Below are 12963 nucleotides of genomic sequence, written 5' to 3' on the forward strand. Positions count from 1 at the left end.
CTTGCTTTGCTGGCTGGTTACTCAACAGATAGTAAGATGATTTCAATAGTCGTCTTACAAGCCTGCCCTGGGTATTTCAATGAGCAAATCCACACAAGCCTGAGAATAAAGAAACGCACCCTATTTTTCCTTCAGATCTTCAGCTTTGTGAAAGGAAAGGTCACACCCACTAACATGATTGGTTTTTGAGGCACTGGTCCTAACCCTTTTTGGCCTAGCTGTGCTTGTCAGAATGAATAAACACAGCTCCTGCAACAGAAAAACTGCATCAGGGTAAGCCTGGTCTGGGCTTCCAAATAAGAATCCTTTCTTGCCCAGGACATGAAAAGGAGGGTTGGGTGCTAGAAAGCTAACTGGTCACAATGAACAGTTGGGAAATGTCATACTTTTAGCAGAGTGCGCCAACATGTTGCCTTTCTGATAAGAGATACAGGGCAGTTTTCTTTTTCCCTCCCCTGGACTTTTCCTTGTTGATCTTAGGCTTTACAAAATTAGTTAGCTAAGTAAAAAATACAAAAGAGAGAGAGAGAGAGAGAGAGAGAGAGAGAGAGAGAGAAAGAGAGAGAGAGAGAGAGAGAGAGGGTTGGGGAATGGTGATAAACTAATGTGAGCCTGTGAGTGTGAGGTGAGGATGGGCATCCTTCATTTCATACTCCCAAAGAGAAAACAAATACAAAAATAAACACAACTTGTTATACATAAAACAAAGTGTAAATCTAAAAAACACAAGTGTCATAATTACAGTTTTTTGTCAGAAGCACAGAATGTTCCTCCAGTCCCTTTGGGAGGAGGAAAGGGGACGGGATATGTTTTGCTGTCGTGTTTTTTCACTGCTTTAAAGTTTGTAATAACAGTCTCAGTAGCGAAAACGATTCTCATGTGAAACCAGAAGCTGTAAAAAATAAATTACTTTTGAAGAAAAATGGGTTTTATCTGTCAACAATTCAGAATTCATCATGTCGTACTAAAGCCTCGCCAAAATCTGTGGCTTGGCTGCCCACAAACAAATCGTACTTGTCAACGATCTCCTCCTTGGTAAGTTTGCCGTCCTGAAATCAAAAATTACAAGTCAGTAAGGTAGACTTTTTTCCTTGTTCCAAGTTCAGAAGAACAAAAGCTAAGGAAGATTTAAGACTGTGATTCTCTTAGTATAACTAAACATGAATCTTAACACCACTAAAAAGGAAGTAATCAGTAAGCAACATGACAGATAAGGAAAATAAACTGGCAGAGGGAAATTAGAGATGATTTATTTAGCTTAATGACAGTTTGTTCCTAGGACAGTGATCTCTCCATAGATTAGAGGCAAATACTTCAGTGATTCAAACCATTATACTGTTTGACTACTATCAACTGGAAATCTGTGTATTAAAACCCCAAGAACACTTCCCACTTTCACCTCATATCAGTTGCAGTTGAAAGTACTATTGTTCCTTTTAAAGGTAAACAAGAGCCAGGACAGATTTCAAAACACCTGAACCTCTAAGAGGTAATTTCTTTTTCTTAGGTGACGTAGTCAAGAGCTTTCAAAAGGAAGGTCTTTGTCAAAAACCCAAAGTTGGACTATTTTTGACCCCGAGATTCTGATTCAGCCTGGGATGCCAATTTTTGCACTTCAGTAGAGATCTTATCTCAGCCTAGCCTAAATAGTACATCCTGGAAAGTCTGATTTTACCATGGTTGGGAAATTTCTTCACTGTTCTGACCTGTTTAAGTGTTCAACCAAGGACAAGAAGAGATAATGAAGGAATGCCAATTAACACCCCCACCACATAGGACCTTGATTTTCTCTTCCAGAGACAGTATATCTGACTTGAAATGGAAAGGACAGTTTTCAATGAACAGTATACAAAAAAATAACAATAAAAATATTCTACTTCTTCCTAGAAATATGGGTGAGCATAGAAAGGTAGGAATGATACTCTAAAGATGGCAAGCAGGTCATTTTTAAGGATGAGCAATAGATTATTCCTTATGCCTATCACACCGGCAGAGCATGCTTTCACTAGCAGTGGCAAGTGGAGTCTATCAGGTGTGACCAAGAAGATGAGTGCTGCCCTTAAGTATCTTTACAGCAAAAACTAAATCCTAAACAGGCTCTGCTAGGCCTCAGTTATTCTTTGTGGCCTTAAGGAAATTACTCAGAAAACTGATCAGAAAGAGACTTGGATAACTCACAAGTTACACTGGCCTGCCTAGACTTACCTTGTTCTGGTCTGATTCATAAACCAGGTGCCTGGCCTCAGCTTCTGCATGATCATAGTCAGAAGGAAGGATCCAGTCTTTGGTTTCCTCTTTATCCATTTTCCCATCATGGTTTTTATCTCGGAATTCCACAAACTGCTCACGCTCTGTCTTCACCCACTCTGGCTCATCAGCATTTCCATCATGGCTATACATGTCACCTGTGTGTACCCACAGACATGTTAAAACTGAACATATGCTTTTCAAAAGACCATCTCCGTGCCGACTGAATCCAGATCTTTCTCGTTCCCACTAGGCTACAGCCTGGCAGATAAGCACCAGCTAACAAAAACTAGTTATTCTGGTCAGAAAAGCCTCAGACATCCTTCAGGTTTCAATATTGCTTTGCTACTAAACAAGACTTTCATTTTGTGGGATAAGTAAAATAATCTTCTCGCTTAAAAATAGAAAATAATGGGAGAACATTTATGCTCAGAAAAACTGAAAGATGCATGGGCTTATAAAGGACTCCCAAAACACCACTCCTGACTGTCAAGGTGCCACCCTAAAACATTTTTTTTTTTAAGATCCAAGAGATTTGTAAAATCTGTATCAGATAGCTGAGAGGCATACAATCTCAGACAACTCTGACACACTTTTCTTGATAGTGACATTGTCCATTAAAAATATCTGTGTGCAGAATTCTATTATATCCAATTAACTACTATGGGTGAATCTAAGTGCCATGAAACTTCCAACTATGGTGTGCCAAAAAGCAAAATACATTTCTGTGATCTCATCATTAAGGCTACTCCTTCTTCTAGGATGCAACTCAGTCATACCTTCTCCTGGGAGACTTTTACACCTCACAGATAAACTTGGTCTTCTAGTTTCTTCCCAGAAGATCTAGTCAATAGGCTAGCATTATTCCTTTAGGTCTGTTGCTTTTCTTGTAGGAACCAGGTAAACCTTTGCTACCTCACACCACACTTCCATTTCTGATCATACATGTGTTCTAAAGTAAATGATGGGCTAGCCTTGAAAGGAGGAGAGTGTCTGTTACACACAAGGCATTTTACTTCCTGGTGTCCCAGGGAACTTTCTAAAACTTAAGTTTCCAACAAACTGCTGATCTGCATAGAGCCACTGGGTACATCAATGAAATGTCAGGTTAGAATAAACAATTCCCTTATACCACTTTTTGCAATGTAGTTCCATAACTGAAAAGTATGCCTAATTGTCCTTCCATTGCCCTACAACCCACATAATGACTCTAATTCCTGGGAACTTTTGATGTTCCAAGATTTGTAATCACAAAGTACCATCAGGAAAATATGTCCTAAAAGGGGGATAGTTGGGGATACTTAAAAGCTCTGTGCAACTTCCCAATGCAAACCAACTGATTCTATACATTGTAACTGACCACACACACACACACACACACACACACACACACACACACACACACACACGGGAAGTGATACATATGTATGACTCAGTAGTAGCTCAATGAGTTGGATATCCAATAAACATGTCATAATCTGGACAATGGGCATTTTTCCTCCATTTAGTTTTTCCTGAATAGATTATATTAAGCCAATCTCTCTTGAATATTGTGGTTTTCATAATATTTTGGGGCTTGATATAATCAGTACAGTACCATCTCCCAAAAGGAGTACTTAGAGGCCTATATGGAATCCCTCTTCCATTTGAGACTCTGCACAAAACAATGCCATGAAAATGACAAATACCGCTGAAGAATACGTCTTGTTTGATCTTAATAACCATCATGTCATTAAATAGTATACTCTGTGGCTATTTATCAAGAATTCTCATATAATTTTAACATAAGCATAAGAGGCTCCTAGTCCAAAGAGTGCCTTTCTTCTACTGAATCAAATGCTTTTGCGATAAAAATCAATAAATGCTACGAACAGTACAATCTTGTATTCTTTGTGCTTTTCTTTTTTTTAAACCCCTACTTTCTGTCTAAGACAGAAGAGTGGCAAGAACTAGACAATTGGGATTAAGTGACTTGCCCAAGAGGCCACACAGCCAGGAAGTGTCTGAGGCCAGATTTGAACCCAGGCTCATCTGATTCCAGGCTTGACACTCTTATCTCCTGTTCTACCTGACCACCCCATATTTTTTGCACTTTCAATCAAACTCCCAACAGAAACTCTTCCAGTTAATTGTATTCACTGTAAAGGTATGGTAAAGCCTGTATAATACGTGGTACTTGATAACTGTCTCTAAACTCCTTGAGCAAAAACAAAATGATACCCAGTAATCAGAAAGTCGAGTTATTATCATAATATATATATAATCATGGGTCATTATCCAATAGAACTCCTGGTTATCTGAATAATGGTTAAACAGAACTTAAAAGTTCTAATTCTTTTCCTTTTAATTCCTACACTTGAAGGACCTAATTTGAAAAAAATAATTTTAATGGAAGTCAAAATATTCAATATCATTTATGTGCTTTTTCAATTCAAGGGGTTAAAAATAAAGGTGATTACATTTCCAGCCAAGACTTAAGTGACTTTTCTAATTCCAACAGGCATGGCAAAAGGTCTCTTCCACTAATGATCTCTTATAAGTAGGACAGAAACTATTAATTAAGCTGCTTTGTTAAAATAAAGGGCTTCTCTCTGCAAAAATGTAGCACGATCCTCTCTAGTAGATGTTCTTTGCTGATAAATCTCAACTCTAAATATGCCGAGTGGAGAAGCAGCCCTTCTGCCCAGTGACCAGCTGAGTTCTTTTTGAAAGTAGGTATACTATGAATGAAGGGCCTCAAAGCCCTGAAATTCTTTGATTTAGGTCAAAGAAGCAGAAGCCATTTTTTTTTCAGGTTCAGGAAGAGGCAGTGTAGGCAAAGTGGACGGAGAATTGGGAAGAGCTGGGTTCAAGTCCCACTGGACAAAAGACTGGCTGTGTGAGCACAAGCAAATCATTTAGCCTCTCAATGCTTAGGGCAGCTCTCTCTGAGCAGCAGAAAAGGTGCTGACCTACAATGAGAGGAGTTTCCTCATTTAGGATTACCCTATAGCAGGGGTTGGCAACGTATGGTTCTTGAGCCATATCTGGCTCTTTTGAGGGCCAGATGTGGCTCTTTCTGCAGGAGCCATAAAGTCATTTTTTTTTCAGGCACTGTTACAGTAGCTGCACTGTGAGCACTGTACAGCTCTCATGAAATTACATTTTAAAAAATGTGGCGTTTATGGCTCTCACGGCCAAAAAGGTTGCCAACCCCTGCCCTATAGTAATGAAATTTATCAGGTTTTAGTACGAGGACCAAACAGTAAAAGTTCAATACTTAAAAGTTCAGCTTAAGAAATGAAGGCACTATTTCTTAAAAAACCCTTACCTTCTGTCTTAGAATCAATACTATGTATTGGTTCCAAGGCAGAAGAGTGGTAAGGGCTAGGCAATGGGGTTAAGTGACTTGTCTAGGGTCACACAAATAGGAAATGTCTGAGGTCAAATTTGAAACCAGGCCTCCTGTCTCTCAATCTACTCAGCCATCTGGCTGCCCCCAAAGCACTATTTAAAAAGAAAATCCACAATTTCCAAGGAAGCTTCTACCTTCCTAGTTTCTTTGTAAATATAGCACTTACTTTCACTGTGTCCCATACAACCACCCCTAAGATGTTGATCTTTCTCTCTCCTTCCTAGAGTAGTTCAAAGTCCTTTATGGAAGGTTGGAAGAAAATAACAAAATGTCAGAATTAGTCATCTACTAGGATCGGATGATCCATTCCACTGGAAAGTCTGAAGAAGTTATTTCTGGAAACACTAAAGCTCATGATAAACTTGCCCAATGCAATCTGAGAAAACTCTTGGTATACCTAGCCAGGACCAAGGTCTCCCCTTGAGAACTGAATTTCAGTTCAAAAGGAATAATTATTCCACATAAAACATCAGGTTTTTCCTCCTATTTAGAAACCCTAAAGTAGCCTGTGAAACTTAAAGCAAATGCTTCGTTAATACATGAGACTGGGTATACCTAATTAGGAAGAGAATAAGGGATTGCATATTGATGTTAACAAAGGGCAACAAAATTCTACAAAGTACACATCAAGCAGATGCTGCCTCTTTAACAGCCTATTATCAAAGAGGAGTCAGTAATCTGGCACAATTCTGTGTAACTGATACCACTATAACACGACTCCCAATGCTCTCCTTTGTTCCCTTGTTTCCTTCTTGGGTCACCCCAAATGCAAACTGGGCTTATTATAATTTTTCATATACCATAAGGCAACGTGATAATTATTATTAAATAGCCAATGCATAGCTGTTATTGCTAACACCAGGCCCTAACCTTCCACTTTGGAGGATCTTTAAAAAATTTACTGACAACTATGACTGGCCTAAAGGGTAAAGAGACGTCTAGGCAGACATAATTCCCAAAACTTCTCTAAGGGGAAAACTCTCAAAAGAGGAACTCACCAATGTATTCTTCCAGATCAATCAAACCATCAGCATTCTTATCTATGTCCTCCATTGTTTCCTAATGAGAGAAAGTTTGTACTTATGAAAATTTGTGGGACAGGGAGTATAATCTGAAACATAACAACTACTTCTCACACATACATATAGTACTTGCCAACAACCCTTTGAATCAGCTAGTGTAAGTATTATTACCCCATTTTATGGATGAAAAACCTGAGCATCAGAGAAGTTAAACATACTATCTAAAGTCGCACATGTACAAGTGTTGGAGCTGGAATATGAAACCAGGTTTCCAGATTCCAAGTTTATCCTCCTTTCCCATACCGAGATGAGAATAAGCAAAGATTAAAAAGAAAAAAAGAACAAAATTGACAGGATTCTACATCCCCAAATTCATCCTTGTCACCTTCTTTTTACTAGTAGTTCTCAGAGCCAGAGAGACTAGTGGCTTTCTACGATCAAACATGTTTAGTACAACGTATGTAAAGTCAACTCCCTCTCGGTGTTAAACTGCTTAAAAAAGCCAGGTAGCTCATAATTACTTGGTAATGAGACAGCCTATCCAACCAGTGGTATAACTGCTAACTAAATTGCCCTTGATGAGAATCTCACTATTTTATTCTCAGTCTCAGTTTCACAATTGATTAAAGTTAGATCTTGTCTTTCTTTTACATAGGTCAAGAATTCAAATAAATAACCTGGTAGAAAACAATATCTACCACAGAGTGAAACTGAGGGATACGAAAAAGAAATTAATTCCTCAAGGTGACAGGGAAATGTCAAAACTCTGACTTGAAAGATTAGTCTACTCTATAGAAAAGACTATTCAGCCAAATGTATCAGAAAAAAGGATGGAGAGAAACACATCATTAACAGCATGGAGAAAAGTTTAGTTTACATTCTTGGAATAACCTGGTCTAATATCTACCTGAACAACTATATCTTTCATGTAGTCATACTCTTCAGGATGAAGGAAAGCTGTGAACTCTTCCTTAGTAGCAATGAGGTCTCCATCCTTGTCAGCTGTTTTAAATCTCCGCTCATCTCTCATCATCATCTGTTTATAGTTAAACCCATCATCAGGGTCTGGATCATCTAGACAAGAACAATAGGTCACATCCATTAGAATCCTAGAGAACAAAAAAGTATAAGAATAGGAAGCACACGAAGGTAGTACAAACCTCACCAGCCTAAATACCAAGACACAGTTTTAGGTTGAAGCAGTAAGGGATAAAAACAATATCAGGCCCTAGCTTAATGTAGCTTTATCTAAGTAGCTGCTTGGCCAACCTGGAGCCCCAGTTCCTAGACGAACATTAGAGACTATTATTCTCAAATAAGCATTCTGGCTACTGAAGAACTGGATTTATAGTAGCCATATGTAAATGCATGTATGAATGTGAAGCAGAATGAAGTAGTAAAAAGAGCTTTGGATTTGGAGTCAGGTGACTAGGGTCATTTGCTTTTTACTATTTGCATGCAAATAATTTAACTGATCTGGACCTGTTTTCTCATCTGTAAAACATGGGGCTTAGAATGGATGATTCCAGAAGCCATCCAAATTAAGAAGCTGGACTCTAAAGGTCCTTTGGCCTTAATCCTAATCCTAGTTAAAAGTCTTAACTCCCTGAGTTCATGTAATAGATTCCCCTAATTTTGAAAAGGCAGATTTAAGCTTAGCTCTTCTTCATTTGGAGGTGCCATACTTGGCACATTTGGCCTTCTTCCCAAACATAGAAAGTTCAAATATTCATGGAACTAATAGAATCTAACATGGAGATAAATCCATGAAGATTTTAACCAGTCTGGATTTGGACCCACCCAAACTTTTAATAAATAGACCTGAAAAAACAGCTGAGTTGAGGAACAATTTATTCTCTAGATAATACAGGCTCTCTCTAAACCAGTGATACCCAAAGTGGGCGCTACAACGATCCAGGGGGAGCGGTGATGGCCACAGGTGCATTTATCTTTCCTATTAATTGCTATTAAAATAAAAAAAATTTAATTTCCAGGGGGCTAAGTAATATTTTTTCTGGAAAGGGGGCTGTAGGGCCAAAAAAGTTTGGGAACCACTGCTCTAAATTGAGAAACTATGATGGAATCATTGTAAAAACAGGGATAAAATCCCATTTTCTACCTATCTCACAGGATTACTGTGAGGATAAAGACAGAAAGAATGCTGGAATTGGGAGTCAGAAAGATCTGGATTCTAATTCCAACTCTCTTGACACTTATTACCTACATGGCCTGTAAAATGAAGGGGTTGGATAGATGGACTCTAAAGTCCCATCTATGATCCTATATCTGAACACTCTTAAAAGTAAAAGGAATTACAAAAATGTATAGTAGTATTATTATTACAATGAAAAAATCAAATTCAATCAGCTATGACATCAGCTTTATAAAAAGAACTGTAGGGCCTCTTCAGTAATAACACTGCATTGGCAACCTACTAAGGTAGTTCTGAGACCAGCTTTTTTTATACACTTAAGAGTACAGCTGTAAAAATATTGCTGCTCTATTTTGAGTGGAACTTAAAGCTTCACCCTTTAGTGTCAAAATATTCCATAAGATCATAGGATTACAGATTCAAAGGATCATAGACTCAAGAATTAGAAGGGACCTTAGAGGTTACAGAATTTTCCTTGCTCATTGTTTTACAAACAAGGGCACTGAGGTCCTGAGAGATTAAGTCATTTGTTTGTGGTCACATAGGTCATAATGAAACCAGTTCTTCCAAGCACTTTTAAACTCTATTACACTGTCATAATAATCTACACTTTTAATGAAAGGAAATGACACTTTAAGGACCATTTTAGTAACTACCTCGTTCAAATAAGAAGTGAACACCACAGGCAAGATCTAAATCTCTTACTTTGGGCAGGGTGGATTTCGATATTATTTTGATTGTAACAGAGACAAAGCTTTTTTCTTTCCCTTGATGAAGTTTGTTTTATTACAATGAACTTCAATTAAAAGACAGCCCTATGTTTTTCTGAACCAAAACTTTTAACCAAGAAAGAAAAAAAAATTTATAGAAGGCAAAAAAAGACTCCTAATCCCTGAAAGCCAGTCTAGGGACACTCTACGTAGGGATGCCTTATAAAGACATTGCTATTCCCAGCCAGTGCTTCAAGAACTGTGTAGTCTGTCCATAGAAATACAAATACCCTTTATGTTGAATCATCTTCTCTGTGAGGCAAGAGCTCTCCAAGTGAACACACACACATTCAGTGAAAAAGGTGAAAAAGTGCACCTCAGATTGAACCACAATTTATTATCATGCCAGTTTGCTCAGATCACCAACAGCCTCTGCTTAATATTTGTTCTTAATACCAGATAAATCAGGAAAATGTCTGCATGCCAGCCATTTGGCCAGGCAAGCTATACTTAATGTCTCACCATCTGCCTTGACTTTTGAATACACATGTTCTTAAATTAGGTGAAGGGATCTTTGCAGTTCTTGGCTATGTGCCAAGCATTTGAGAGATTTCCACTTTAGTCTTAGGAATGAGAACAAGCTAGTCAAAGACACGAAAGCCTCCTTACAAAAAATGCATCCAGTCCTACAATTAACACAAGCAGTTGGTCCTCTAGCAGGAAAAGATCATTACACAGGCATCAGCTGTTAATATGCAATGTGTTTGTGTGAAATGGTTTGCTTAAAAAAAAAGAAGCTTGCCTGACTTAGAGGCTAAAGGTGTAGAAAGTTATAACTATTTAATACATGTCTGCATTTTCAAGTCTCCAAAGCAAGAGGGCATTCTCACTGTTCCTAATTCTTCCCAAATAAAATTCTTAAGGCAGCCATCCAGTGTTTAACAGTAAGCAATCCAAAAAGTGTAATTTGCTAATAGGTGGTTAATCACATAGCAATGGAAAGGCTACCAAGCTAACAGAAAGCAATCAAAAGTACCACTGCTTTCTAAATAGTCAAATAAATTCATGAGCCTGGGAATGAAAGAGAAAGGATCAGTCTTCAGAAAAATGGGGAAAAAAGTATTCCACAGCAGTCAAATTTTGTCAGGAAAAATAAAATTACTCAACTCCACCCATTTTAATCTTTATATTTTCTCTGGTACCTCACATAGTACCTTGTATGTAAAAGCCACTAAGAAATATTTTTTCTTTTATTCTCATTAATTACCAAGAATTTGAGGTGCAATGTTATGAATCAAATTGTATTATGAGCTGTAGCTATTTTGCATCACAGCTGCTTATGTGAAGTCAATTGCAAATAAACCTATATGAAGGATAACAAAGGAAAAGAAGGGTAGGGAAAAATATACTTGTAGAAGGAATGTTGAACCTGGAGCAATAGCAAAATCATGAAGCTAAACAAAAATCACACATGTTTAAAATGGTTCAGACACAAGTAAATCAGCTCAATTTTTGAGATAAAGCTGTTAAAGGCACAGCAAAACTTTTTTTAAATTCTTTCCCTTAATTTGCGACCCATTTATTTCTTTGATTCAATACCATGTCAGCCTCTGTTAGGCTGACATTTTGCCCCTTACCCAAGTAAGTGCCATAGGTCACGTTTCTGTACTCATCCCAGGAGATTAAGCCGTCTTGGTTCATGTCAAACTCCTGCCATTGGCGTTCAACATTGTCAGACATGTATTTCTTCTGGGTGTGCTTAAGCCAGGATTTCAGCTCCCCCTCGGTCACAAACCCATCTTTATCCAGGTCTATTTTATCTACAATCACTCTACAAGACAAAACAATTGCGTTTCAACGTGCCGGCTCCACATGACTTTTGTCCAGACAAGACCTACCTAATATGTAGCCGTAGGTGGCATTTTTATATTCCTCCCAAGAAACGAGGCCGTCCTCATTGAGGTCATGCCCCTTCCACTGTCGCTCTACATCCTCGTAAATCCAGCGCTTTTGTGCAAATTTAATCCAGTCTTTGAGCTCATCCACAGTGACAAACCCGTCCTTGTCGCCATCTATTTTACTTACAATCTTTCTGTAGAAAACGTAGAAAAATCCAGCAAAAGGTTAAAGGATACAAGGTTCTAGATTCAGTAGTGCTGATTGTTCTGACCACATGTGCTGCCCTGCCCTATACTACTGCAAAAGAACATACTATCTCCAAAGCAGAATATAAGCAGTACTGCCCAAAGCTCTAAGTTAAGCAGCATGCTATTGCTCTTAAGTGATTCAGCAAGAAAAGTTATGGTCTGCTGCTCCCAGCACTAGCATTCACATGGATAGGCCAGTGATAGGCCATGATCAGACTAGAACACCAGTGATTCCCAAAGTGGGCGCCACCGCCCCCTGGTGGGTGCTGCAGCGATCCAGGGGAGTGGTGATGGCCACAGGTGCATTTATCTTTCCTATCAATTGCTATTAAAATTTTTAAAAAAATTAATTTCCAGGGGGCTAAGTAATATTTTTTTCTGGAAAGGGTGCGGTAGGCCAAAAAGTTTGGGAACCACTGGGCTAAAGGAATAAAAAATTTTTTCCTAGGTTCTCTAGTCTTTATGTATATATCACTATAGTCTCAACACTATTTTACTTACTCTAGAGGAAAACTCACAGGGCTTGATAAAGCATAACCACTGACATAATTTTAAAAAACTATAATATTTGTTTTTATTTACATTATTTTATTTATATATGCATTATATTATTATAATTATTTATTTTTAAATCTTCACCTTCTGTCTTAGAATCAATACTAAGTACTGATTTCAAGGCAGAAGAATGGTAAGGATTAGGCAATGCAAGTTAAGTGACTTGCCCAGGATCACACAGCTAGAAAGTGCTCACGGCAATATTTGAACCCAGGAGCTTTCAACTACAGGGCTTACTCTCTTTCTGTTGGGCCAACTAGCTGTTCCAACAATAAGCTTTAAAGCAAATTTCATTTTTTGGGGGGGGGAGGGGAAAGAGACAATGCTGAAGAAACAGACAAAATTCTGAAACTCACCCCACTCCCCAAGAAAAACCATAACAAAGCACTGTTCTGGTGCACACAAACGTGTGTGTGTGTGGTGTGATTATTGCTGCATTTTAGACCAGGCAATGAAAAAGGTGCTTACTGTAAGGTAAGTAGGACAAGTAGTTGACTACTGAGTAGTGGTTAAATTCAACTTTTATAAGGGGCTGAGAAAGAAAACTTCAAATAAAACTGTGCCCCTACACCAGACTTAGCCTATATAGTAAAGACACTCACCCTTCAATGAGAGCAGGGTTAAGCTGTAGGAAGGTGTGTATGTGTGTTAATGAACAATGGTGTTAAGAGCAAGATGCAAAAGCTAAAGCAGACCAAGAAACAGCTTTCTCCTTTTCCTCAGTTCTTTCCTTCCA

The 12963-nt window shown here is 38.3% G+C and overlaps 1 protein-coding gene across 2 annotated transcripts in view; it reads right to left on the minus strand.

Moving 5' to 3' along the window:
- Positions 1–692: 692 nt before the first annotated feature.
- The window catches only part of CALU (calumenin), a 31424-nt gene continuing 19153 nt past the window's right edge, over positions 693–12963 (minus strand). Inside the window, exons 3-7 of one of the 2 annotated variants that reach the window (XM_044677459.1) lie at positions 11163–11356; positions 7571–7737; positions 6640–6700; positions 2206–2405; positions 693–1049 (exon numbers count right to left, since the gene is read on the minus strand). In XM_044677459.1, coding sequence (XP_044533394.1) covers positions 945–1049; positions 2206–2405; positions 6640–6700; positions 7571–7737; positions 11163–11356 — 727 coding nt within the window. In that variant the 3' untranslated portion in view covers positions 693–944. Of the gene's footprint in view, positions 1050–2205; positions 2406–6639; positions 6701–7570; positions 7738–11162; positions 11357–11423; positions 11618–12963 lie in introns of both variants that reach the window. The other variant, XM_044677458.1, reaches the window with a different exon arrangement.

The sequence above is a fragment of the Gracilinanus agilis genome, chromosome 5, assembly GCF_016433145.1.
Source record: "Gracilinanus agilis isolate LMUSP501 chromosome 5, AgileGrace, whole genome shotgun sequence".
Taxonomy (NCBI): domain Eukaryota; kingdom Metazoa; phylum Chordata; class Mammalia; order Didelphimorphia; family Didelphidae; genus Gracilinanus; species Gracilinanus agilis.